This window comes from Squalius cephalus (assembly GCF_949319135.1).
Source record: "Squalius cephalus genome assembly, chromosome: 10".
Lineage (NCBI taxonomy): Eukaryota > Metazoa > Chordata > Actinopteri > Cypriniformes > Leuciscidae > Squalius > Squalius cephalus.
Genome location: NC_137131.1, coordinates 36558765 through 36586366, shown reverse-complemented (window position 1 = coordinate 36586366; position 27602 = coordinate 36558765). Strand labels below are relative to the sequence as shown.

General features: G+C 39.2%; 2 protein-coding genes across 2 annotated transcripts; one reads left to right on the top strand and one right to left on the bottom strand.

The window, feature by feature from the left end:
• The first annotated feature begins 81 nt into the window (after nt 1-81).
• On the top strand, nt 82-23472 carry abcc6a (ATP-binding cassette, sub-family C (CFTR/MRP), member 6a). The gene is made up of 31 exons (XM_079883574.1): nt 82-358; nt 1091-1267; nt 1701-1826; nt 5234-5371; nt 7323-7442; nt 8618-8679; nt 8778-8909; nt 9351-9557; nt 10435-10612; nt 11809-11970; nt 12133-12225; nt 13300-13503; nt 13804-13950; nt 14085-14172; nt 15160-15229; nt 15352-15478; nt 15781-15957; nt 16101-16268; nt 16368-16560; nt 16850-16928; nt 17341-17449; nt 17545-17752; nt 17873-18183; nt 18331-18530; nt 18799-18925; nt 19232-19333; nt 19438-19584; nt 19866-20024; nt 20140-20306; nt 20482-20676; nt 22059-23472. The coding sequence occupies exons 1-31, from the start codon at nt 317-319 to the stop codon at nt 22165-22167; spliced, it is 4524 nt and encodes a 1507-aa protein (XP_079739700.1). The 5' UTR covers nt 82-316; the 3' UTR covers nt 22168-23472.
• sumo3a (small ubiquitin like modifier 3a) lies at nt 23419-27138 on the bottom strand. The gene is made up of 4 exons (XM_079883576.1): nt 26890-27138; nt 25827-25955; nt 25512-25583; nt 23419-24583 (listed from the first exon to the last, which is right to left on the bottom strand). The coding sequence occupies exons 1-4, from the start codon at nt 26908-26910 to the stop codon at nt 24521-24523; spliced, it is 285 nt and encodes a 94-aa protein (XP_079739702.1). The 5' UTR covers nt 26911-27138; the 3' UTR covers nt 23419-24520.
• Between the last annotated feature and the right edge of the window lie 464 nt (nt 27139-27602).

Genomic DNA, 27602 nt, shown 5'->3' with positions numbered 1-27602 from the left:
AGAACCTAAAGTACGTGGGAGTCGGGGAAAGAGGGAGATAAATAGAGAAGGAGGGAGAGACAGAGAGTTTAAAGAAGACTGCTGGGAGGAGAGAGTGAATATAACCACCCACCTAAGCGGCTGTTAGACTGGTGGTCAAAAAGCAGACACTTCCAGACACTCTCAGAAACAAGGAGTGACAAAAGTGAATAAGGGAGTGTGTGAGATCCCAGGACGGAGGGAGAGTTTGACTCAGGCACAGCACAGAGTGACAGAACAGTCTAAAGAACCAGGATACACAACAGGGATAGGTACATCCTCAGGACCAGACGAGTGAATGGATACCTTTTGCAGTCTAAGTGGACTTGACCCACTATGGGTGAGCAAACCTCTAATGTCAGACCTTAAATCTTGAATATTACTCAAGAATATAAATATACATATGTCGTTGATTTATATGTTTTGTTTATGTCACATATATACCTGTAAAGAGTTGTTATTTTATATGTATGATATTATATTGAAAGTTTTCTGGAAACATTGGATGTTGCCAAGAACCAGAAAACCAGAATATATCTGGTTTTTTTTGTATGACTTTTTGATTATTTGATTATTATTATTTACTAAATGTGTTGAATTAAGTTCAGATGATGCATTGTGGTCAATCTTTAGAATATGATTTATTTTACATTTAAACAAGCTAGCAAATAAATGTACAATTTAATACACTGATTTCATAAACTTCTTCAGTTGTCAGAATATCTGGCAGATCTGTTCCTTCAGTTACATTGATTTAGTCCAATCTCAATCTCAATTTAATTAATGCAATCTCAGCTGTCTCTAACCCATTAATATAAAGAGAAAAGATAAAGTCAGTGATGAGCTTGGTCACGATAAGCAATAAAAAATAAGAAAAAATTACCAACATGGTAAACAAAGCACAAGATGTTCAAAATTATAACCTAATTTTAGATGTTCTGGAACATTCAGATCATATTTCTCTGTGGAGAGGGTTTGGATCAAGACAATATTGATCCAATGAAAGAATGAAGACTGTCAATTACCATATAACTTGTTGAAAAGTTAAGCACATCCTGTTCTTTATCTCCAGGACTGGAACCAGACATGGTACACGCATAACCCTGAACTGAGCAATTGCTTCCAGAACACAGTCCTGGTGTGGGCTCCATGCATCTACCTGTGGGTCCTCTCTCCATTCTACTGCCTTCATCTGTACTGCCACGGCCGAGGTCGGCTGCCCCTCTCTTCACTCTGCAATGCCAAGCTGGTGAGACAGACCGCTAAGACCTGTTAATGTTATACAAGCCTGTCCGGGTCTCAAAAGTATCAGCTTTGTGGTCTATAAAATTCAAACCAGAATGTTAAAACAAAGTGAACGTGGTGGTCTGGGTAGACTGAGGGGTCGAGTTCACGCTTTAGTGGCCGAGGAAGACAGTAAAAGAGAGTGTGGTGTGTGTAACCTCAGTTTGTGGTGTGAGTGCGGTTAGCACTCTAGTGAGCTGTGATGTCACTTTTCACTCTTCCGCTCTAAAACTCTTTTGTTTGAAATACAGTTGTTTCTCCGCCACACAGATTCCAATCCAGTCTTATTATAATGTAAATCGCACCTATTCTCTACAGTCAATGACCACCGGAGATTCCGGGAGAGTGACTCAGTTCTCACTCTGATATGAATTGTATTCCTCTTTGCTCTTTTACAGTTGTTGGGGTTTTTCTTGGCATCCTTTGGTTTTGTGGAATTCTTCTACATCCTGTTGGAACGAAGACAGGAAATCCAGCAACACCTTGTCTTCTTGCTCAGTCCTATCATACGAAGCCTGACCGTGGTAATGTAACCTCTAAGTTCCAAATTTTATGAGAAAAACGTAGCAGTACAGGCATAAATCAGGGTTTTGTTACTTAGCTTGCTAGGTTTAATCTTAGAGTTTTATCTTAGCATGGTAAAGATTGGTGCCCAGGCTTGAGGTGTGGCCTCATTTACCATTGTTCAGCAAATTTCCAATGGCGAAATCCAGTCATTTCAATGGGAATCCAGGAATTCCAATCAGGATTGATAGGATTCCAGAGGATCAGGAATTAGGCTGAAAGATTTCTACGTGCAGACTTTGCAACAGGTTCAAGTCGCTCGCCTGAATTCACTGTGTTGTGCAAAAGAAAGCTGCTTGGTTTGAAAGTGACTTTCATACATCACAACACTTTTGACAATAGACAATTAAATTTTTTGGATTTTTTTAATTTAATTTTTGCCATGTTTAGACCAAAATTAATTTCTATTCTGGTCTAGACTGGTTAACATTGGTTAGCAGTGTTTGGTGTACTAGGTTGGCCAGCATAACGTAAATTATATGCTAATGTAAATTTTAGCTAGTGAAGCCAGTTGGCTTTGTTTTTCTTTTAAAGTTGTTTGACCAAAGCAGTCTTGCTGGTGAAGCTAGTTAAGAAATAAGAAAAGAATGTATGTACATCTGACATTAGACAAACTGTCATTCAACAAATTAAAGAGGTAGATTGGCTCACTGTTGTAGAATTTCCATTTTTTCAACAGTGTTTTGATTCAGAGGATCTTCATCAAGTGGAAATTTGGGCATTTTGCAGCAGTGTGTGGATCTTTAGTTTTGTTTGTGATAAGCTAGTTAAGAACACCAGCATCCCATATTAGGAACCAGTATCCAAAACATAAGCATATGTCTTAAAGATGGATGCATCAGCCCACATATGGAAATATATATTAAAGATTTAAGCTTTATTCATTCCACACCTACATTCATTTCACAACACACCTGCTTATGTCTGTAAAATAGCTCCTAACACAGCAGGATCTGTTTTCATCTAATAGACTGTGACATTCTGAGGTAAACTAGGTTAGGGGCACACCTACACATGGCCTAATGAACACAATCTCATCATCGCTTTCTGGGTTCCAGACCAGACTCATGACCCATCTGTGGTCTCTTCAGACACCTAAGTCAACATTGGCTAGTGTCAACGTAAAAACACTTAAAGAGTTAAACAGTGTGATCGTGTCCTTAAACGGCCCCTTCCTTAACAGATTGTGATCTTAATTGGTCAAAAAGTGAAATTAAGCAGTGTCATAACTTGGGCAGGTGATGGAGTGTAGGTAGAAATACTCAATAACAATTTAAGAGATCTATTATGAAGGTGCATAAATATTGCTTTCAAATTCTGGAAATGTTGCTTCATTGCTTTGCTCAACCTCCATGGGTTTTCTTGGGTAATATTTGGGCTCATGTAATGAACAGTTTAGAAAGAAACAACCACCACAATTCTATTGAACTTAGAGGGGGAATTTACTAAGAGCACCCCACCAATTGCAATTTATTTACAACACCGTCTGGATTGTTGTAGCACCTGATTCACTAAAGGAACACCATAAACTTGCACAAATCTATGCCAAACGTAACTGGCACTGCGCAATTCTCCATCTTCAGGTTAGTTATGAGTGCTAGTTCGAGGAAGATACATCAGACTTTGCTGGGACTGTATGCCATCAGTCCACCAGATTCAGATACCTGAAATGTCTCCTTACAATACTTTTCTTCATTTTAATCGTTATTTTTGCTTTAACAAATTGTAACCACGGGCTGTAACCACTACACATTCCTGCAATATTCAGATTAGTGATCCATCAATATTGGTTTTTAATGGTACCGTCTTGCATTTTTAAATCTGGTCCCCCTCAATATTGAACTTTTGGTAAATATTGTTGCCTGGAGCTGAAGTCTGCTGTTATGCTTGGTTCATTTTCTACCAACCATAAGCTGCTGCCGGTTTCACTGTGTGCTCTCATTTAAGCTGCAGGAAGCAGATCTGTCTCTGTCTTCTCCCGCTCTTAACTCTCCAGTATAATTGCTAGCTTTGGCTTCCTCCCACTGTCCAGAGGACTTATTCTCGTGAGACGTGAAGTCAACATCAACAATGCAGATGTTACATGTGGTTTACATGTTCTGTTTCCAGGTAGCGCAACAAACCTCCGCAGGCGTCTTTCATTAGGACATGATTAAGAGTTCCTTTTAAAGGCTTCACCTCATTTCTCTGAGGTTATATGGCTTTGGTTTGGTTTTGAGGAGGCGTCTTTGGATCCAGTCCTGATCCTTAATTTGTACCGTACCAGTAGGCTGCTTTTTATGTAATCAAATTATGTTTTGCGCTACCTAGGAGATACTGCAGCAAATGAACATCACATCAAGCTTGGGATCAGGAAGAGCCACTGGTTGACAGTCTGGTTTTGAGACATGCAGAACGTCAAATTTTTGGATGAAGAAAAGACACAGTAATTTAGAAAGATGTGGGTTCAACAGAGGCCACACTTTATACGCTTTGTTGTTTTATTAGAGGAGACAGCTGTGGTGGTAGACAGGAAAAAATCCAATATAACCTCAACAAAAAAACTGAAACAAAAACAAAGTAAATTTAATTAATGATGGATTAGTCTTCAGGTCTTCAAGAAAACATAGTACAATTTTAAAAGTAAGGTTTCCCTAACAAATTTCATCTACTATTTTCTCTGATCTTATCTATTCCTGTCACTGCAGTCAGGCCATTCTCTAATTTGGATCATATCAACTTAAATTCAGTTCTCAAATGCTCCGTGTTTTATATCCATATACTTTGATGCCAAAGTTGCTAACTGACTGAATTAACCAGTATGCAACAGAATTAACCTGCATGCTATGTTTTTTCATAGCTTTTTTTTCTCGGTTGGGTCGGTCATGTTTTGACATGATAAAAGTTATTTGCTTACTGATCTTCCTTCTCTCTAAAGGTCATGGCCTCGATAGTTGTAATTTAAATCTATTAAATGTAATTAAATCTATTTAAAGCCCTTCACAATGAGTTAGCGTAACGGTGAAATGTGTAATTTCAAAAAGGATGAAGTAATGAAGTTTCCCTGAACACTTTCCCCATTTTCCATTGGACGGCCAAACAGACAGTCCTGTCCCTAAACTCACACCATTGGTCATTCAAAGAGAACCACAGTGTTTACACTTTCTAGAGCTGTATCCTACGAATGGCTTGGGATAGGAGAAAGTATTTTGAAAAAAAAAAAAAAACAATGACATACTTTGCCTTTAAAGTAAACTTGCATCATTCAGCAGAGGGAGGGCTATCTGTAATTAGGCTCCTTTTTAAAGTCATTTGTTATTACTTGTTTTGTATGAACTGTAATTTTAGCAGATGAGAACAATGTCATTTACAGCTGTGTGTTTGACAGGTGTTAGCAGTGTGCGTGATTCATTGGGAGAGAGTGCGGGGATGCCGTTCCTCTGCCTTCCTGTTCTTCTTTTGGCTGTTGGGCGTGGTCTGTTCCCTTATTCCACTTCATGCAAAGGTCCAGCTGGCTGTAGAGCAGGTGAGAAAAATGACAACTGACACAGAGAATTTCAGTTTCACGGTACATTCACAACACCTTGGACTAAGCCTACACATACAGTCACATATGGGTGTATGGATGAAACACAGGTGCACGTATGCAAACATGCATACATGGTCACAGATACATATCCACACATGCACAAGCAAATACATTGCACAAATACACTCACACAAACACACGGCAGCTCAGCATTCCAGCAGTTTCTACTTTTGGCACTTGTTGATTTTACCCAAGTTTGGACTTGGTTTGTCACATTCATATTATGAGTTCAGGTGAAGTCCAAGTACAGGTGTTAGTTTGAAACATATGTCAGAAAGTGTTTAAATCTGACTTGTGCTCCTAATGAACCTTACAATATGTGGAAGTACAGTATAAGTGTTATTCTTTTTTCAATAAGACAAAATTAAAAACATTTTTGGAAAATTAATTACCTTAGCCTCAGTGTAAATTAGGTGACCAACTCACTTGGGTTAAGCTAATTATTTTGTTGAGCTAAATAAATAAATTCAGCCAATGTTTTTTCTTTTTTTGGTTTCGCTATCTTTAAAAATGTCTTAAATACAGGGTATGTCTTAATAAGAAGTGCTTTAAATATATGTTTTTAATCAATTTCATTTTGTCGCACACAATAACTCAAGAATACGACCCAGCACGAAAGCAGGTTTAACATTTAAGAAACGAGACTAGGCAGTTCTGACCCATATCGTGCAAAACGTGTTCGAAGCATAAAGACAGATATTTCTCCCTGGTATGCTGACTTTATCCTTGGATAAGAGTGGGATGAAATTTTGACTGACCTACATTTTGACCACCGAAACCACTCTGGCCTTGTTTTTTATTTTATGGTGTAGTAAAGAATAACGCCTCTATTTTAGCAAGGGACTCCATGGCCAAACGGATGTTTACTACAGATTTGTCTCAACATGGCTTGTGCACCAATAGAGCCAAGACGCCAAATCCAGGACACCAGCAAGATAAACTTAGTATCTACTATAGATTTAGAAATGCATGAGCAGCATATGAACAGCACATGTGTAAAGTTTGTAAATATAGCTACTGTTGGCTCCTCACCAGCAAATAGTGGCCGGAGGTTTGAACAGCAGCAATCTATGAGTTTCCAGATTGTAGCGTGACTCGAGGCCTTTTATGGCTCTTTTCATACGTAATTCATTTATATAAAGCAGGCCATTAAAGAGTTTGGTTTTTACCATGATTTCCCTTAACTGTTCAAAATAAGCTTTACTATGTTGTTAATGCTCGTGCACACCCATGTCTTCTGACATTAGGCGAAGTAAGAAGGGGCACTGCACTGCATGATTTCCTATAGAACAGCAGATCATATTTTTTACATTAATCCTTAGTTTGGGACATGACATCACTCAGTAAACAACATGTCTCCTGCTTTCTCCACCAACTAGCTCTTCTATGTCCAGTCAGGGAGTTCTTGCGTGACATTTTGAGATTGTCCTCAGAAAACAAGCACGTCAAGGTTCATTAAAGGGTTATTCCACCCAAAAATTCTGTCAGTAATTACTCACCCTCATGTTGTTCCAACCCCGTAAGACTTTCGTTCATCTTCGGAACACAAATGTGGCTCAACCTTAAGTTTATCAAGCGACGAGAATACTTTTTGTGTGCAAAAACCCCCAAAAATAATTACTGACAGAATTTTCGGTTTTGGGTGAACTAACCCTTGGAAATTCAACAACAAGTTGTGTTCCAGAGAGTTCCATATGAACAGAATGTTCAGCATGTAAACAGCATGTTGGGAAGTCTGTGGATCAGGGCTGGAATAACATCACAGTAGCATTACGGGAAATCCCTGGTTGTGGTACTCATTTAAATGGGAAAGTCTGCCTGTGCTCTCTCTCTCTCTCTTTCTTTAATCTGGATATGATCCGCTGTTTCTGTTGTCTCTGCTTTTCAGGGTCTCTCTCCGGATATTGTGCGGTATTTGGCCTTTTTCTCTTACTTCGCCCTGCAGTTGGCGCAGCTCTTCCTCAGCTGTTTTGCAGACCGAGCACCCTCAGGCAAAGCCGCCCTCAAGGTACGAACTTCATCAACTAAAATAATCCATCACAAACAATCCTGTGGTGTTTACTTCTGTCTTTAAGTAATATAGAACCCAACCCCCCCATTTTGAAGTGAATTATGGTAATGGTTGTAGCATATCCAACTACTGTCTCCCGCAAGAATGTTGCACTTAGATATTAGCTGAACTCATGATTGGATAAAAGAGCTTGACTCATCTACACGGACACTCTGTGGTCCTCCTTCCCGGATAATGATATATCCTTTTTTAAACTAAATTCTTGACTCATTCTGCCCACTGTTTGGTTGTTATGTATGCAAATTACACACATAGCACTGAGCAGAGCAACACAGAACGTAATCTCCTAACATCTCGTGAGATAGTGGTCCATCTGACTGTTCTCCTCCAGAGAAAAACAAGGAAACAAGCTCAGAGAGGAATTAGAGTGTTTGTGATGAGGTTGTAGCCACAGACGTCGTGCCACACCCCTTGATCCCCTCCTGACTCATTCACTTCCTGTGTAGGGTTATTCACTGCATCCTGAAGAGTGAGACCTCCAGTGAGGAGGCGGGAGAGAGTGAGTGTTTGGGTGGTTGGCTGTATGGGCAAAGGGGCAGCACTGAGGTCAGCAGTGGGTGGAAGTGTGTTACTGTGGCACATAAGTCATACACACACACACACACACACACTCACAGAAAGAGGTCTACCACTCTTACTCACAGATGCTTTCACACTGTTTCTCTGTTTACTCTCAGTTCACTGTTGCCAAATATGATTTCTAGCCACTGCGTTCTCCATCCAAGAAAGCAAAACTGTGAAACTCTTCTTTCTGAAACTGACTGCCTCACATCTGGTTATTTATGTGTATAATGTTAGAACTGTTTTGACAAGCCTTGTTATAATTGAAAATTTTATCTGTATCTATATCATATTTTAATTAACACTTTTGGCTTGGCCCAAACCTGTTAATTAAAATATGATTAGTAAAAATAGTGATTAGTAAATTGGGCCGATATATACCATCCAATAAATTATAGCCAAATGATCATGGGAACCAATGGTATTTCTAGTTGGCCTACTGTTTGTTAAACCAAAAACCTTTTACTTTTATTAATTTAAACATATCCACATGCTGTACTTTTTGGCCATATAGTGTATTTGTAACCAACTTGTTCTTGTCGTTTTCTCAGAATGCATGTCCTGTTCAAGATGCATCGTTCTTGTCAAAGATCCTCTTCTGGTGGTTTAGCGGGTATGGAATTAAATGATTTAAACACCATTACTAATCTTTTAAATTCTTCTTGGTCCTGTGAAAGAAATGCATTCAGTTTGTATTGTGTGTGCTTCCAGGTTGGTTTTTAAAGGATACCGTTCTCCTCTGCAAGCAGAAGATCTGTGGAGTCTGAGGGAAGAAGATACATCAGAAAGGATTATATCCGACCTGGAAGAAGAATGGACAGCGGAGCGTACCAAATTACAGCAGTGAGTTCCATTAAAAATATCAGACATGTTTTTTTTCACACACAAAATTTTGAGGCACGTGTACATTGAAGTTGTTTGTTTATGTTGCTATGGATCCTCATGCTGCTTTGATCAGTGCGATCACATTTCCATCTGAAATATGCCCACAAAAAGACAGTCGAGACAGGAGGATTGTGTCAATTGGTTTGCTTGTTAACACTTTTCTGCTTTGAACATACAGTGTTTTCAAGTCCTCTGAAATCCACTTTTAAGGCCTCACATGTCAGGGTTCTCATGCGTTTTACAATTTGTGGAAACTTGCATTGTGCCGCAGGATGTTTTAATGTCATTCTGTTTTCAATTAGAACTTACAAAGAGGGATTAAATAAGCTTAACAACTGCATTTAGGCTTCAGCACCAATTCCTTACGCACATGTCCGTTTGCCTCTTCTCCATCTACAGGCAGGAGAACCACCTAAGCACCAGTGTTGCCTTGGGATCTCGACTACCAGACCAGGCCCAACTCCTCAGGAAGATTCAAAAAGAGCAGAGTTCGGGATTCTGTCTGTTACGGACACTTGCGCGTAGCTTCGGACCCTACTTCCTAACCGGGACGCTGTGCCTCATGGTCCATGATGCCTTCATGTTTTCAGTTCCACAGGTTCTAAGGTGAGAAAGTCAAAGCTGATTCTTGGCCTCATTCTTAGTTTAAGTTCTCAAACTTTGGGCTTTGGTGTATCTAGGGTAAGTTAGGCTTTGAGTTGTGTTTATGAAAAGTTCTGCCTTTAAATAAACACAGATGGCCCCTCTGTGCTTTTAAAGACAGCTCGCTAGGTTATCAAAATATTTTTAGAAGAGACATCTTACGGTTCACAATATCTTGGGATGAAAACAGGAAGTGGCAGTGTGCGGCAGGTGCTTGAGTCAGAGACGCCATACCAGCCAGACAGAGATCATGCTGTTTATGCCCACAGAGAAGCAATTATGGCTTCAAGTCTGAAAGCTTGAGAGCGAGAGATGACCACAGCACTCCGTCCGCCCTAGACGTGTTAGCTTCGGGGAGGGTAGAGGAACACTGTCGGGGTTGTGGTTACTACAGGAAAGCTGCCAGTTAAATGGGAGGTTTAGTCAGCTACCAGCAAACTTTAGCAGGGAGATCTGTAGCAAGACCAAACTGTAGCAAGTAGATATATTGTACTGGGATCTTGTGTCAAAAAAGGTGGACTTTGGTGGGAACTATGGAAACATTCAAGGTCTTCTGCCCTCAGAGTAAGCAACATGGATTTTGTAGCATTTGGTTAGAATTCAGAAAAACATTTTTCCAGTTGAACATGCTACGTCTTGTTAATCTCAACAAATCTACCATTCTTCATTTTCAAAGAAAGCTGTGGCTTTACTCGCTACTGTAAACCTTGAGCCAAACCACAATGGTTGGATGTGGTCTGTTACAGAGGACTCTAGCCAAATGCTTAGTTACATCAAAAATCTGCAAATTTCTTTGTACTCTATAGTGCCTTTATTGACCCCTTTTTCTCTTTTTTTAAAGTCTGTTGTTAGGCTTTATGAAGGATGAGGATGCTCCGCTGTGGAAGGGCTATTTTTATGCCTCTCTTGTGTTCCTCCTGTCCTGCCTGCAGTCTGTCTTCAACCACCAGTACACATACACCTGCTTTACTGTGGGCATGAGGGTTAAAACAGCTGTCATGGGTCTGGTCTACAGAAAGGTAGGCCATTTCACCAACACAAAAACCTTGTCAGAACATATGGTTCAATGATATTTGGTAATGGGAGTATTTGCAGAAAGTTTCATGAGCAGTACAGATATATATATATATAGTGTAATATTATATACACTATATGGAAAAGTATTGGGACACACCTCTTAATTATTTAATTCCGTTGTTTCAATCAGACCTATTGCCACATGTGTATAAAATCAAGCACCTAGCCATGCTATTATTGGAAAGTGGAAGCATTTAGGAACAACAGCAACTCAGCCCCAAACTGGAATACCACGTAAAGTCACAGAGTGGGGTCATCGAGTCCTGAGGCACATGGTGCGTAAAAGTCACCAACGCTCTGCTGATTCCATAGCTAAAGGGTTCCAAACTTCCACTGGTATTAATATCAGCACAAAAACGGTGCGGTGGGAGTAATGGGTTTCCATGGCCGAGCAGCTGCATGCCTCACATCACCAAGTATAATGTTAAGCGTCGGTGGAGTGGTGTAAAGAGGACTCAAGAGCAGAGGAAACGTGTTCTGAGTGATGATTCGCGCTTCTCTGATGGGCGAGTCTGAGTTCGGCGAATGCCAGGAGAACGTTACCTGTCTGACTTTTGGTGGAGGAGGAATAATGGTATGGGGCTTTTTTTTAAGTGGTGGGAAACCTTAATCTTCTTCAGCATACCAAGACATTTTGGACAATGCTGCTTCAACTTTGTGGGAACAGTTTGGGGAAGGCCATTTTCCACTCCAACATGACTGTGCCAAAGTGCACAAGGCAAGGACCATAATGACATGGTTGAATGAGTTTGGTGTGGAAGAACTTGACTGGCCCGCACAGAGCCCTGACCTCAACCTCATGAACACCTTTGGGATGTTTGCAAGCCAGGCCTTCTCGTCCAACATAAATGCCTGACCTCACAAATGCTCTACTGGACGAATGGGCAAAACTTCTCTAAGAAACGCTCCAAAATCTTGTGGAAAGCCTTCTCAGAAGAGTATAAGCTGTTATAGCTGCAAAGGGAGGACCAACTCCTTATTAATCTCTGGATTTAGAATGCGATGTCCCTGATAGTGTAATAGTCAGGTGTCCCAATACTTTAGTACATATAGTGTTTGTATATATATTATACATTTTTTACATGTTTTTAATCAATCTTTCTCTCTGCTTTTGTTGCTGCTTCTTGTTTATCCCCAGTCTCTTGTCGTGAATAGCGCAGCACGCAGAACATGCACAGTGGGGGAGATAGTCAATCTGGTCTCTGCCGATACCCAGAAGCTGATGGATTTTGTGGTGTATTTCAATGCTGTGTGGCTGGCACCCATTGAGGTCACACTCTGTCTCTTCTTTCTTTGGCAGGTGAGGGCACACATATTTGTGTATTTTCATTCCACTCCAGTAAACTATTTCCATTCTAGTAATATAAGTAAAGTCTGAATTGCATTCTTAACATTTGGAGATATTGGTTGAATAGTTGTTTTAGCTTCCTAAGAGAAATAAACAAGACATGTCTTATTTCAGCTTTTAGGACCATCAGCTCTAGCGGGCATCGCCACCGTGATCTTCATCTTCCCTTTGAACGGATTCATTGCAAGGAAGAGAAGCAAACTCCAGGTACTGTAATGTTGTAACTCAGGATTCATGTGTTGTCACTCACCTGCTATTTGAGGCCCAGACTCCTTAAAAAATCGAAATGTCCTCGATACTTACACATATAAGAGGTTACTGTACAATAAAAACATATTGCAAGTTTCATACCTCAAAGCTAACTAACCAGTTAAAAATATGAGTATGTAAATCAAGGAGGTGTGCTTTTAACAACTCATGTTTGTCCATCAATCACAAGAACGATACTGCTGTGTGGGTAAGATGTTGAGTAAGACCATCTGACGTTGTAATCTCCAGAAACATAATACAAAGATCTGAAAATGCATTTTGTGACCCCCAAACCCTTAAAGTTCAAAGAGGGATGGCTAATTCTGAATGGGATTCTCATTAAAGGAGATCAAAATGAGTTAAGATCCTCATTTATCTCACCCAATAAGATGCTTTCTGAGACATCAGACTGTTGAGGAGTGCTATGAATGGATGAGTGCTAAAGTAAGTCAGCGTGAAGGGTCCACAGCTGGTTTAGATAGTGAAGTGAGCACAGCTTGAGTGTGCGGGTTGGATTCAAGCTTCTCTTGCTCCTTTGAAGTTCCTCATGCTTCCTCCCAAGCAAAGCAACCACAATGCTTGCAAATGGCAATAAAGTTTCAATTTTATTTTTCAGAAAACAGACATTTGGCATGCCACTGACTGAGTCAATCTCTCAGCTCATAACTGTTGTGTTCTAGAATATCTTAACATGCAGTTAGAAATGTATTGCCTTCTTCAATGTTAATCATTCTGACGTGAAACCATTCTGCTGAAAAGACCAGCTTAAACCAGCACAAATTGGTTTGATGCTGGTCCAACTGGTGGACCATCCTGTTCATCAGCTAAACACTCCTTTTTATGTATGTCTTTCTGGTTCAGTCAAGAATCCTTGTAGGAATAAGGCTGGTAACCAGCTATGCAGCTTTTTGTAAGCAGGGCAGCCAGACATCAAGTAAAGAAAATGCCCAAAACCTCTCTGTTATTTAGTGGTGTCGTGGCAAAGCTTGTGGTGTTTTGATGACAGTTGGCTGTTTTCTGTTCATTCCGCAGGAGATACAAATGAAATACATGGATGGACGGGTCAAGTTAATGAACGAGATTCTGAATGGAATCAAGATCTTGAAGTTCTACGCCTGGGAAAAGGCATTTCTGGAGCAGGTCCTGGGGTACAGAGAGAAGGAGCTTAAAACTCTGAAGAAATCACAGATCTTATACTCTGTGTCTATTGCCTCATTTAACTCCTCGTCCTTTCTGGTAAGAAAAGACAGATTCTTAACAAATGTATCAGGGCTGTGACCAAGTGTTGTGGTACTCGAGTCCGGACTCAAGTCCAAATACAAGACCATATTTTCTATGAATAGTCCAGACTAGCTCCAGCTCATGAATCTGAATAAAGGCCAAGTCCAAATGATCGGAAAAATATGGTCTTGGACTCGATGGTAACCTTTTGGGAAGGGCCTAAATCAAAATTGACATTATAGTAATGACTAATTACCTAAACGACAGGATGTGATATTATAGTTTTGACTGATTGTTATTTCCATTCTTTGCCAGATTGCTTTTGCCATGTTTGGTGTCTATGTGCTCATTGATGATAAGAATGTTCTGGATGCTCAAAAAATCTTTGTATCAATGGCTCTCATCAACATACTGAAAACTCCCCTAAGCCAGCTTCCTTTTGCCATGAGCACAACCATGCAGGTGAGAATTACATCAACTCCAACACCATTATATTCTGCCCTGATTATTTAAAGGTGCTGTTATGTGTTGTTATTTCTTTATTTCTGGGTTCTACTGATCTTGAATTAAATGGACAACTTGTTCTTGTGTTGCAGGCTCTCGTCTCTCTAAAGCGTCTGGGGAAATTTCTCTGTCAAGATGAAATCAAACCAGAAAATGTAGCAAGAGAATCCTTTAAATCAGGTGAGAGACCACTTGTTGACAAACTTTATTGTGCAATAGATTTGTAAGGCTAAAGACAGTCCGAATGTTGTATGTACCCTGTGAGACTTTCCCTTTACTCTTCACTTCCGTCTGTCAGTAAAAATATGAGCAAGAGCGAGATTAACAACAGTTTGATAATAGCCTCTAAATTTCACAGTTAGGTGATACTGATGTCTCACTTCCTCTCCCTGGCACAAACAATTAGAGATCTCTAAAAACTCACTGGATTGCCTACATTTGAATGCTGTGTAGCCTACTACATAACATTTTATTTTATTAAAAAAATACATTTTGTTTATTTATTTTTATTTGTCATCAATCTAAACCGCTTGTTCTATGTTCTATGTCTCGGGCAATCGGCTTATTTTATTTTATATTATATTACCATAGACCTTGCACAAAACAACAGTAGCCTACATTAAAAAACAATTAGCCTTGTGACAAGATGAACACTGCAACAATATTACAATATTAACTTTATTATTGATTGATTATTAACTTAAATATGAATTATTTACTCTGCAATCCAAATTACATTTATATGGACTTGTTAGTAACTTTTATATTTCTATTTTTTATTATTTTATTTTTTACAATGTAACATGTCTTCCTGTATTTAAAGTTATATTTTATACATCCATATACGTTAGTTTATCCAAACTTGATGGGGGTGGAGGCGGGCAGCATTCATCAAATCTGTTCAAGATTGCCTTTGAAAGTTGTTATTGTGAAGATGAAGCTAATTAGACTGTGTAATTAAAGTGAGTCTATAATTTCACAAGCTGCAGAAGAAATCTAGTTTCCCAGAAGCAATCTCTGTAATTTTATCTGCACTTTCCTCCAGAACAATTTGTGTTTGCGACATAGATGTGTGCAGATAGTCTGCCTGCATAGATTGCATGTTAGGGTAGGCATGATATTACATTATTTACTTTTGCTCTTTCATTGTTGCTCTTTACTTGTCAGATGTGGATGGTGTAGTGTTCGACAATGGAACCTTCAGCTGGTCTAAGGATGGCCCCCCATGTCTAAAAAGGTATCATTATCCTGAAAGTTTCCACAAGGCACCTGAATACACAACCAGGCAATAAGTGTCAGAGTTTCAGCAACTTCTCCCTCACTTACACTGTATGTGTGTGTGTGTGTGTGTGTGAGCAGGATCAGCGTTAAAGTTCCCCGTGGCTCACTGGTTGCTGTTGTCGGCCATGTTGGCAGTGGGAAATCCTCGCTGCTTTCAGCCATTCTTGGGGAGACTGAAAAAAGAAGCGGGGCCGTCTCAGTCAATGTACTTGCACTAATCAACCATAACTCTCATTGTATATATTTTATGAAATACATTTTTTGAATGGCATGTAGGTGACCATAATATGAGCCCTGTCTTTCAAAGTAGAATAATATATTGCAAATATAAAATACATATGAAAATCTCATTTAAGCCAGTTTAAATCTAAAATAAACCCACATTTTTAGCATTTAAAGATTTTATTTAATATTCTGCATTATTTCAAGGTCATTAATCAAATTGCTAAATATTTCATCCTTGCAGTTGATTGTCTGTTCAGCATTTCTTCGCTTCTGTTTATATAGGGCTCCATTGCCTACGTTCCCCAGCAAGCTTGGATCCAAAATGCCAGTCTGCAGGACAACATTCTGTTTGGACGGGAAAAAAAGAAAAGCTGGTACCAGCGAGTGCTGGAAGCCTGTGCCCTGCTGCCAGATCTGGATAATCTGCCTGCAGGAGACGCCACTGAGATCGGAGAGAAGGTGAGACCCTCGCACTTTATAAAAAGTCACATTATTCAGATCGTTTCAATAGGATCAATAAGCATCCACGAGACCAATCACCATTGAGCATGCATTTGTACATAATATACATCTCTTGAAATAAATCTAAAACTTCCTTCCAGGGTTTAAATTTGTCTGGAGGACAGAAACAGAGGGTGAGCTTGGCACGTGCTGTTCACAGGAAAGCTGATGTGTATCTGCTTGATGACCCCCTGTCTGCTGTGGATGCACATGTTGGTCAGCACATCTTCAACAAAGTCATTGGGCCCAAAGGCATTCTGAGAGACAAGGTGACTTTCACTGTGACGTTTACCTTACACATGGGGTACGGGGTTATTTTCTTGCTCCTCAGCATTTTCAACCTCTAACATTCAACATTTTCAATAAAGACACGGATTTTGGTGACCCACGGAATGAGCTTCCTGCCTCAGGCGGATTTGATCCTGGTTCTGGTGGACGGGGAGATCAGTGAGAGAGGCTCCTATCAAGAACTTCTGAACCGAAATGGTGCTTTTGCTGATTTCATCCACACCTTCGCAAGCTCTGAAAGGAAAGAGTGCTTTTCGGAGGCCTCCCAGAGAGGTAATATGTTATGGATGCTGCCGGTGTCCTCACCATGCTTTTAACTAGTTTAACCAGGGGTTCAAGCTTCACTGGCAAAGTTTTTTTTTCTGGTGAACAGCATGGTTTTTCTAAAGTTCCCCTGCTCAAACTAGCATTGTACTATAAGCCAGTATGAAAAATTCATAGTGGTCTGAGATGATCTTCTAAGATGACAGGGATCTGTCAGATCCAATTGTTGTGAAAAAAACCAACTCATTATAGATTGAGAATTATTGATCATTTTTATGTTGAACTCATCCTCTTGCAGGCTCCAGAAAATCCGTAAGATTGAGTGTTACTGAATACATGCGGTTTTCCAGGGATCTGTCCCAAGAGCAGCTCATCAGGTATGGGATTTTAAATATGCTAATTCAATGCAAATAAATATGACACACAGAAAACTGAAACAAATACTGAAACTAATACTGTTTCCATTGGCTTATGGATTTCTGCACAAAATCATAACTGGAACTAACAGCAGTTTATGATTCTTGTACGTTTTGTTTATCAAGATAATGTTTATGATCTTTGAAGCATACATACAATTGGTAGAAGTAAAAACAGACTATAAACAAATTATACCTCTGAAAAAACCCATAGAATTCAGGATGTTGGAACCGGAAGTGCTAAAATGCAAACTAATTTCCAAATTTTAGCATCATATCTGCAGCACTCTTGTAACGCTCAGCTGTATCAGTTATTCACTAAATATGAGAAACATAAAGTTTGTTGATTGATTCAAACTCAAATCTCTTTCAGTGGTGACAGAAACAGCATTTCAATTGAGCCACTACCTGAATCTGACGAGAACCACATCCCAGACGACATGGGGAAACTGACTACGGTTGATAAAGCACGGATAGGCAGAGTAAGCTTCTTCTTTTGAAATATGACATTCCTTTTCTATTAACCACATCAGTTTGGATTATGACCTTGTCTCCATTTTCTCCTCTGTCCCTATAGGTCAAACTTGAGATGTACATTGAATACTTTCGCACCATTGGTTTGCCTTTAATAGTTTCCATTGTATTCCTGTACGCCTTCCAACAAGCAGCGTCTCTGTCTAATAATTACTGGTTAAGCTTGTGGGCGGATCAGCCTGTGATCAACGGCACTCAATTAAACACAGATCTGAAACTTGGAGTCTATGGAGCTCTTGGCGTTGCACAAGGTTAGTAGAGTCTTGAGGCCTTAACAGGCTGTTTGTATATCTGTTAGCTCTTAGTGTTTTACGCTAGCCTCAGTTATGATTCAAGTAATCGAAACAAACTTTCATCATTTCTTGTTTTAGGAATTGCCATATTTGGTACCACGGTTGCCATCTCATTAGGGTGTATCATTGCATCCCGTCATCTTCACTTGGAACTTCTGAACAACGTACTTCACTCCCCAATGTCATTCTTTGAGTCCACTCCCAGCGGCAACCTCCTCAATCGTTTTGCTAAAGAGATAGATGCCATCGACAATATGGTCCCAGATGGGCTAAAGATGATGCTAAGTTACTTCTTCAAACTCTTGGAAGTCTGTATCATTGTGCTGATGGCCACTCCTTTCGCTGCCGTTATCATCCTCCCTATGGCATTCCTCTATGGTTTCATACAGGTACGCCTGAATCTGCATTTATGGGGTTAAGAAAAAAAAGGCTCATTTGCAAACCGCAAATGCTAGTTTCTTGAACTCATCTAAATCATCTAAAGTCCTACTTGGGTTTTGACTATAATCTTTCTCTCACTCTTTTCACCCTTGAAGAGTTTCTACGTGGCCACTTCCTGCCAGCTGCGGCGGTTGGAGTCGGTGAGTCGCTCTCCCATCTACACGCACTTAAACGAGACTGTGCAGGGTGCCAGTGTCATCCGGGCGTTCAATGAGCAGTCACGCTTCATCATGGGTGCCAATCACAAGGTGGATCTTAACCAAACTGCTTACTTCCCCCGTTTCATAGCAACAAGGTGAGGCACTCCTCAACATTCAGTTTTACAATCACAATGACATGTACACTCAGAATCAAATATCACAATCTGGACTAGAATTCACACGGGAAGCTTTCTTGCATTCAACAACAGCCAGATGGGGCGCAACGAAATGAATGGCACTGATAATGCAAGAGCGCATCCTGTATTACTGCCCCATGTGGTGGGCTTCCTATCCTATGATACATTTTGTTTGGTTGACATCGTACTGATATATAACCTCATTCTGGGATGTCATTTTGTTCAGGTGGCTGGGTGTGAATTTGGAGTTTCTGGGTAATGGCATTGTTCTTGCTGCTTCTATTCTCTCTGTGATGGCAAAAGGAACCCTGAGCCCTGGGATGGTCGGTCTGGCTGTGTCTCATTCACTTCAGGTGTGAATCATTTCAAATGTCTCTGTGCAGAATCCGACACAAATATTACGAGAGCTACTGGAGATATTGCATGTGGAAACTTGCTCTTGCTATGTTCACCCTCAAACCTCAGCTGCAGAATTGCTTTTAACAATTGCACAAGCGTTAAAAAGGTGTATCTTTCATTTGTGGTCAGCCGTTTTCAAATTAAAATGCGGAGAATAAAATGCAGCCATTAATGGTTGTTCTTCTGTGTTACAAAGATCAGACAAATCAGGTCCTCTTTAGTGATTCTTTTGTTTTAAAATGCTTTTTGCTGTCTCTCAGGTGACAGGTTTCCTGAGCTGGATTGTAAGGTCATGGACAGATGTAGAGAACAACATTGTGTCAGTTGAGAGAGTAAAAGAGTATGCAGACACACCAAAAGAGGTGAGTGTGGCTATACAGCCTAATTAATAGTTATAAACAAAAATCATATTTCTTTCCTTGTTGGTCAGTAATAGCATCATTTCCATCTATATCATCATTTACAGGCAGCTTGGAGCATAGAAGGAAGTTCTTTGCCACCAGCTTGGCCTCAAACAGGGACCATAGAGTTTCAAGATTATGGCCTTCAATACCGTAAAGGCCTTGAGCTGGCCCTGAAGGGCATCTCCGTTCACATCCAGGAGCGGGAGAAGGTCCATACATATTCTACTTCAGCATTTACTATAAAATATTATTGCTATCTATTTTTGATTTAGGCTATACCTTGCCTCATTCTGAACAAGGCTAGATTCTTGTACACCTTGAGGAAATAGTCCACCCAAAATATAACCATTTTAAAATATAAACGTTGAAAGTATATTTCTGTAATTAAACTTGTGGTAAAATTGTGGTAATACAAAGTGTTCCTGATGATACCTTGTTATATTGAAAAAATTACCACAGTCTCACTCTTTGTTTCCTTTTATCCTTTCAGATTGGTATTGTGGGAAGAACTGGTGCAGGAAAATCATCTTTGGCTCTTGGAATTTTCCGGATCTTGGAAGCAGCAAAAGGAAAGATCTACATCGATGGAATCAATATTGCAGAGATCGGGCTTCACGATCTGAGATCCCGCATCACCATCATTCCACAAGTGTGTATACACTCTACCTAATGGAACCAAAATAACTCTAGAATTGTAATATTTTGTTGTATTTCAAATTATTATGAACTCACAAATCTGTTTTGCAATTTTAATATCTTTCCAGGACCCAGTGCTGTTCTCTGGATCTCTCCGTATGAACCTGGACCCCTTCGATGCCTATTCTGATGAGGAGGTGTGGAATGCCCTGGAACTGGCGCACCTTAAACACTTTGTGTCTGAACTTCCAGATAAACTCAATCATGAGTGCTCAGAAGGAGGTGAAAACCTCAGGTATGTGCATCCAAGAGTGCTATTCTTTCACCATTTTAAATGACTGAAAAAAGCCACCATATTTGAGACAATGGGAATGTTGTTTTTGGTTTGAAATGTCTTGATACCATGATAACCAATGGCTTGCAAAAGAGACTTTCGATTAACAATGGTGAATATATTTCTTTTCCTGCAGTCTTGGTCAGAGGCAGCTGGTATGTCTAGCAAGAGCTCTTCTTCGAAAGACAAAGATTCTGGTGCTGGACGAGGCTACAGCTGCATTGGACCTGGAGACAGACACCCTGATCCAGTATACCATTCGCAGCCAGTTCGAGGATTGTGCTGTTCTTACCATAGCACACCGCCTCAATACCATTATGGATTACACAAAGTATGTCATGATACATAATCACCTAAACTTTTCAGACCACACAGCTGCATCTCAATCTTCACAGTCTATCAGGAAATAGCTTAAAGCTGCTGTGTAATGTTCAATATTAAAATACTTTCTCACATCCCGTTTTAATATGCAACTGTAAGTTAGCCATTTGCCTGTCATGAAAATGAGGCCCTGCAGATTTTGCATCGGGTTCAGTTGGTCACGTGAATTTGCAGAGTTGACCAACAGAATGATGCTTAGTGTGCAAGTAACTTTTGTGTGAGCTGTGCTTTTTGCTGTGCAATTGTCAATAGACAATTGGCCTTTAGGACCATGACATTTTGCTAATGTAACCGCACCTTAAAGGGGTAGTTCACCCAAAAATTCTGTCATTAATTACTGACCCTCATGTCGTTCCAAACCCGTAAGACTTTCGTTCATCTTCGTGAACACAAATGAAGATCTTTTTGATAAAATCTGAGAGATTTCTGTCCCTCCATTGGCAGCTACACAACTGAAACATAAGTACATAAAGAGATTGTAAAACGAATCCATATGAATTGAATGGTTTAGTCTCTATTTTCTGAAGAGACTTGATTGCTTTATATGATGAACAGATTGAATTTAGGCTTTTAAACATTCATCAATTCACACATCAGTTGTGGTAAACAGAAGCTCAAGGATGTTCGCTTGACCTGCGAGAACCAATGAGGTTCATTCTCGTGTTACGCAGCACGTTTGAGCTTCAGCAAGAACCAATGAGGTTTGTTCTGGTGCAAAAGCATGGTCAGTTGAGTTTATGCTAGCTGATCAATATTTGTTCATAAAAGCTTCAATTCAATATGGTCATCATAAGCAATCAAGTCTCTTAAGAATTTTTTTATTAAACTGCTCAATTCATAATAGATAAATTTTACGTGTCTTTATGAACTTTTTGAAGCGTCAAAGTGTCAGTTGCGTAGCTGTCTATGGAGGGACAGAAAGCTCTCAGATTGGATAAAAAGATCTTCATTTGTGTTTCGAAGATGAACGAAAGTCATAAGGGTTTGGAACGACATGATGGTGAGTAATTAATGACAGAATATTCATATTTGGGTGAACTCTTTAATTAGTTTTGGTAATTTTGCATTTCCGTTTGGTGCCATAGCCTACGCGGCGTAGAAATGACATAAAAATAGGCACGGACTAAATAATAAAAAGGTGTATTAGCTGCTTACCTTCATTGTGAATTGGATGCATCACACACAATTTTTTTTCATTTTTTACTCACACAATAGCTTGCGTAATTTATATATAGGCGGTCTTCATAAATGTTTATTATTGCTCAAATGTGTCAGTAATATCTGTAATGTGATGTTTTATCAATACTAATACTGCCGTTTTTGTTTTCTCAGGGTTATTGTTATGGATAAAGGACATATCGTGGAGATGGATTCTCCAAATAACCTTATTGCAAAAAGAGGCCAGTTTTACTACATGTGCCGAGAAGCTGGGCTCTTATAAGACATCCACTGTCTTCTCGCGCCCTCTTGTGGTGAAAACAAAGAATCTGCAGACTCTGTTTCCCAGTTCTCAGCGCAGAACAGAGACATCCCAACAACACAACTGGTTCTTTAAGAGGGAAAAAGACCAGACACTTGAATTACTCTTTTCTCCACAAATGAAAAAGGTTCGCTTGATAAATCTGAACTGAAGCTAAGACGTGTTTACTCAGGTTTACTGTCATCTCTGAAGCTCTAAAAGAGGAATGAGGGGAAAAAAGCCTTTGCATTCCGCCAGAAGATAAATATTGGTGCTTAGTGTTCAGTGGAAACCTGTAAATATTGCACATAATTAAACAGACACATAACAATTAGGGAAGAAATGGTGTCTGTTCTGTCTATGCCATACCCATGGTGAAAGAACATGTGAATGTGAATAGCTAATTTGCTAAAGTTGTTTTACAGTTAATTTTGGTTTTATAACAAATCAATGAAGACAATTCTATAAGCTCTAGTGGTTTCACAGTTCTCATCATAGACAGTTATGTGAAGAATCGTGTAAGAGAACAAATATGTTGATAAACATATTGCCACATATACTTGACCTGAAATTCCCTGACAAATTCCAGACTCGCTTTCAGACACTAATTAAAGCTTTTAAGAGAGGATTTAGGGAGAAAAACAGCACAGTCGCCCAAGCAGGATGTGGCGTTTGTTTGTTTCAGCCAAAGTTACAAACAAAATGGACAATAATGGCTGGATGAAAGAGCATTCAATCTGTACCCAGTAAGAGTAATATTAACTGGCGACTGCTTAGTTTTAATATCTCAAGAAAATATTGTTCACTACCATTCTGAAAGCAAGAGTTTTTTATTTAGCAGTTTTGAAAAATCCCAAATCGTTTTACAAGCATTGTTCTCTGTAACTGTAGATTTTTAGAAATATATTTTAATCTTAAAAGTGGATATGAACGACACTGCATCTCATCTTGTAAGACAATGCAACAAGCTACATGTGTGACAAACATTCAAGTGCCTTTGTGACACTCCAGAATTTATTTATATTTTATATTTAATCTTTGACACTTCATCTCATGTTTTATATGTTTATACATGTAATAACTGTGTATAAAGAGACTTTTGACATATTGCTAAAGGATGCATCATTGTGCTTTTCTACAATGCTTTGTATTTGAAAAAACATGCTGTTAAACAATTACTCTGTGGACATGATGGAAAAAGCCGCAGCAAAAAAAAAAAAAAAAAAAAAAAAGTACCAAACTATATTTATTGTTTACAGTAGTAAAGGACAAAAAAAAAAGAAAAAAGTACATGTCAGTACAGAAAGATGCCAACATCTGGAAATCTTGGAGCCGACCCTTAAAACCCTCTCACCCTTTCAGCCATATGAATTACAGTGGGAGGGCTAGAGATGTTAAAAGAGATCAGATCAGTCCTTATGAGCGATGACAGATACACCTCTGCAACAAAGCCTGAAAGGATTCCCTTTTGATTTGATTCAAGACTTGGTTGTAGATTTGGGATTTAAAAAGGGGGGGGGAAAAAAAAAAAAAAGTAAGGAAAAAAAAGATGTATTGGTCCATTTAGGTCATTCCACTCTCCTCAACCAACATTTAAGAGGAAATGGAAATTGTAAATGGATAGATTTCTACAGACATTTAAAAGTATAAACTTAGAACTAGTTGGCGTAATCCTGCCTTTATCAGCTAATCGAGTACCATTCTTTGGGGTTTGGTCCAGAAAAAGTCACTGTAAATTGTGTCATGTAATCCGTCTCTTCATTTATAAACGACCAACAAGATGATCCATAGATCCCGTCCCTACAGTGAGCTCATACGAGAAGCGGCCCCATTAAAAAGGCAAATGAACACTACACTGGTCAAACATATTTCTACAACACACAGGCAAATACAATCCGAGATGAAACAGGCCTACTTAAAGCTCTTAAGAATTGAAAGATGAAGAAAAGAAAAAAAAACCTATGCTTCTTCACTTTTGATAGGGCGAATACACTATGGAGCGGTTCCCTGTTGTGATCGTTCAGAGGGCTTGTCGAGTGAATCAGTGTTCTGAGCAACATAAAACCCTGCAGAAGTGGCTAGTGGGGCCTGTGGACAATTTGAAGAACTTGGCCCTATGGCAGCCTTCTTGAGTTTGTTCCCCCACCACAGTAGCTGTCTAACCATTGCGTATATAAATACTGGAAACACGTTTGTGATGCCCAACTCTAGGAAAGCTAGAGATGGCAGAAGAGATACAAAGAGAGAAAGAGAAGGGGAAACAACGTGAAAGCATCTGAATGAAACATCATGAGGAATAAAATAGATAAGCGTGGGGTCCAGATGGTGTGGAGTTTTAGCAGGAGCCGCCAGTTTGTTGCTGAAATACGTCGATCGTGTCCTCGTCCTCCATCTCCAACTAACAGGCAAACGAGAAAATAAATAAATAAGTGACTATAATGTATGGAAATACTGTATGGCTTGTCACCTGTTAATTTTGGTTGTGTGTAAAATAATGGCTATTTTATGTGACCTGAGGATGGATGTGTGTGTAACGTGTATGTATTATATATATATATATATATATATATATATATATATATATATATATATATATATATATATATATATATATTCGAAATAATGGGTATTTTATGTGACCTGAGGATGGATGGATGTATGTGTGTGTGTGTGTGTATGTATGTATGTATGTATGTATGTATGTATGTATGTGTATATATATATATATAGTGTGTACACACATATATTCCATCATCTGGTCACATAAAATACCCATTATTTTGAGTGACCTGATGATAAAGAAATCATTTTGATAACATAAAAATATTTTCAAAACAATCAAAACATAAAATACCCTACACTTGGGGTTGGTAAACCTTTGAAGGGAGTATGATCAGGGATTTCCAGTGTTATTATTACTTAATAAAACTATTACAAATAATTTTCGTAACTTGAAACAAACTGAAATAATAGTAAAATGCAAATAGATGAAACACTTATTTCAGTTAGCTGACAATGCAACAGTTCTAGTTTCCATTGAAGTACTAAACTGGAAATAAAAATAAATTAAAGCTAAAAAGAAACAAATAAAAATGACAAATACACAATTACAAAAACTAAAATTAAAACTCAAAATATGAAAAAAAGCTCAATCAAAATATTAAAATAAATACTGTAATAGTACATTAACAATATTGAAGATAACACTGGGGATTTGATAGCAATAAAAAGGGGACACTTTTACTCTGGGGATTTGATAGCAATAAAAAGGGGACACTTTTACTCTGGGGATTTGATAGCAATAAAAAGGGGACACTTTTACTCACCTGTGCCGGTGTGTCTGTCTCATTAATTGGTTGCCCGTCAAATCTAAATCTAATCTGTCTTATTGACAAACCCTGAAAGAAAGCAATGTTTACATTTTTACAATAACAGTCTAGAATTTGATATTACAGATTTGAATCATTATCAGAAGCAACCTATAGTGATTTAGATGTGTTTTGTATTGTGATTTCTCTGGTATTCTATTACATTGTTCCAAAAACACACTGACAGTAACGGCGTGACTCACATGGACGGCCCACACAGCAACAACATGTACATGACTATTTAAGTAGTTGTAATATCAGGAAGAGCCTTACCTGTCTCTCACAGTATGCTTTCATTAATTTGCTGAGTGGCGTATGCCTTTTAATTTTGAACTGGACCACTGAGCCATCCTGCCCTGCCACCTTCAGATTGATGTGGTCATTCTCTGTTTTCACTCCCTCCTGAAACAATAGCATATATGAAGATGTTTGGTGAGATCAAAGTGAGCAAAATGTACACATTTAATATGCATGAAACAACATTTGTAAATAAGCTACCCTACTGTGGAACATGGTAATATAGTAGGAGGCCCATGGAACATCTTTTTACGAAGGCGACAACTAAGTTGTGAACAACAAGGCCTAGTGGATGCTAAGTTTATAAGAACTAAGTGAATTGATAAAAAGCGAATTATAACAACGTTCAGATGGCCACCTCTTTAACAATAACAGCAGCGAGCAGAGCAAGGCGTACAATCCACAAAAACAGAAAAGCAAATGTAGGACCAACTATTAGCCTTCTAGTCAAACATTGTTGCGGCTCTGTGCGCCATTTTTAAGCATCTGGCGCAGCGAGGTGCAACTCAGAACTCTATATCCGTAACCGAAAGATTACTCAAATGAAACTTTGGGGGTGAATACTTTTGATTAACTTGGAATATACACTTTATCCGTTTATTTACCATCCAAATGGCGGACGAACATCGTGTACTACGACGCTCTTTTACATTCCGTAACGCTGTTCTTGCGGCATTCCTTACGCCAGTGGCGTAACGTGGCCGGTGAGCGCCACTTTGCTCTCACAAAGAAAAACCCGCAAACGCTGTATTACACCGGGGCGAATGCGCGGTAAGTACAAAATAATCGCCTACTTTGAATGAGCATCTGCTTAGCGGACGGTTGTAAACATGCAGTGACGAAAATAGAAGCCTATAAAATAAAAACGGACGGCATTTGTATGAAAACAAGACAATGATTGCGTGCCGACCGCTTTTCTCCCGCACAAATGCGCAATCTCACTATCACAGCAAGGTTGCATAAAATGAAACTGGAACTCGGCATCGTCCGTTTTGAACAAAGCTTTAAAATACGGTCAAATTATAAATCTGAGGCTCACCTTTGGCTTGTCTTCGGACATCTTGCAGGTGTCTGTTGGTCTGAATTATGGAAATATACTGAACACAAGATGCGCTCTCCACACTGTAGAGCAACACAGCTGCCGACGGGAACGCGCTTTCCTTTACCTACTTTATCAACGATTGGTTGGTAACTGGTCACATGACGTCCCTCTCATTCGCGAGAGCGAGCAAAGCTCCCCGCGAATTTCTGGAGATAAGCAGGCCCGAGCTCATCGTTTATCGTGACCATCCTGGTTTTAGGAGCGAGCAAGGCTAATGAATCAGTTAATTTTATTTAAAATCTACATACCGCTTTAACCAGAGGTAAAAAATACTGGTGATAGCCATATATTTCCTCATTTGTACACAATGATGCTCGGTGTTTTCTGGCCCAGTTCTGTTTACATGTGTTATACATGTGGTGGATAGGAAGTTGTAAGGTTTTCACGGAAGTTTTTTCTGGTATCTGGTAAAATAATCCCATTGCAAGTATTGGAGATAAAAAAAGAGAGATTGATAGCAAGTGCCTTTTGATATTACACTAGAATTCTCTGGTCACGTGTCAAAATGTTGGCTCGGCCTAAATGTGCTTGTCCTTTGTGTATAATGTATGTTTTATTAGTATGCAGTCACAGAAAAGTCAGAAACTTAAGATTTTGCTGAATCCAACTCAAAAACATTTTTACACACATTTTGGTGGTGATTGTACGCA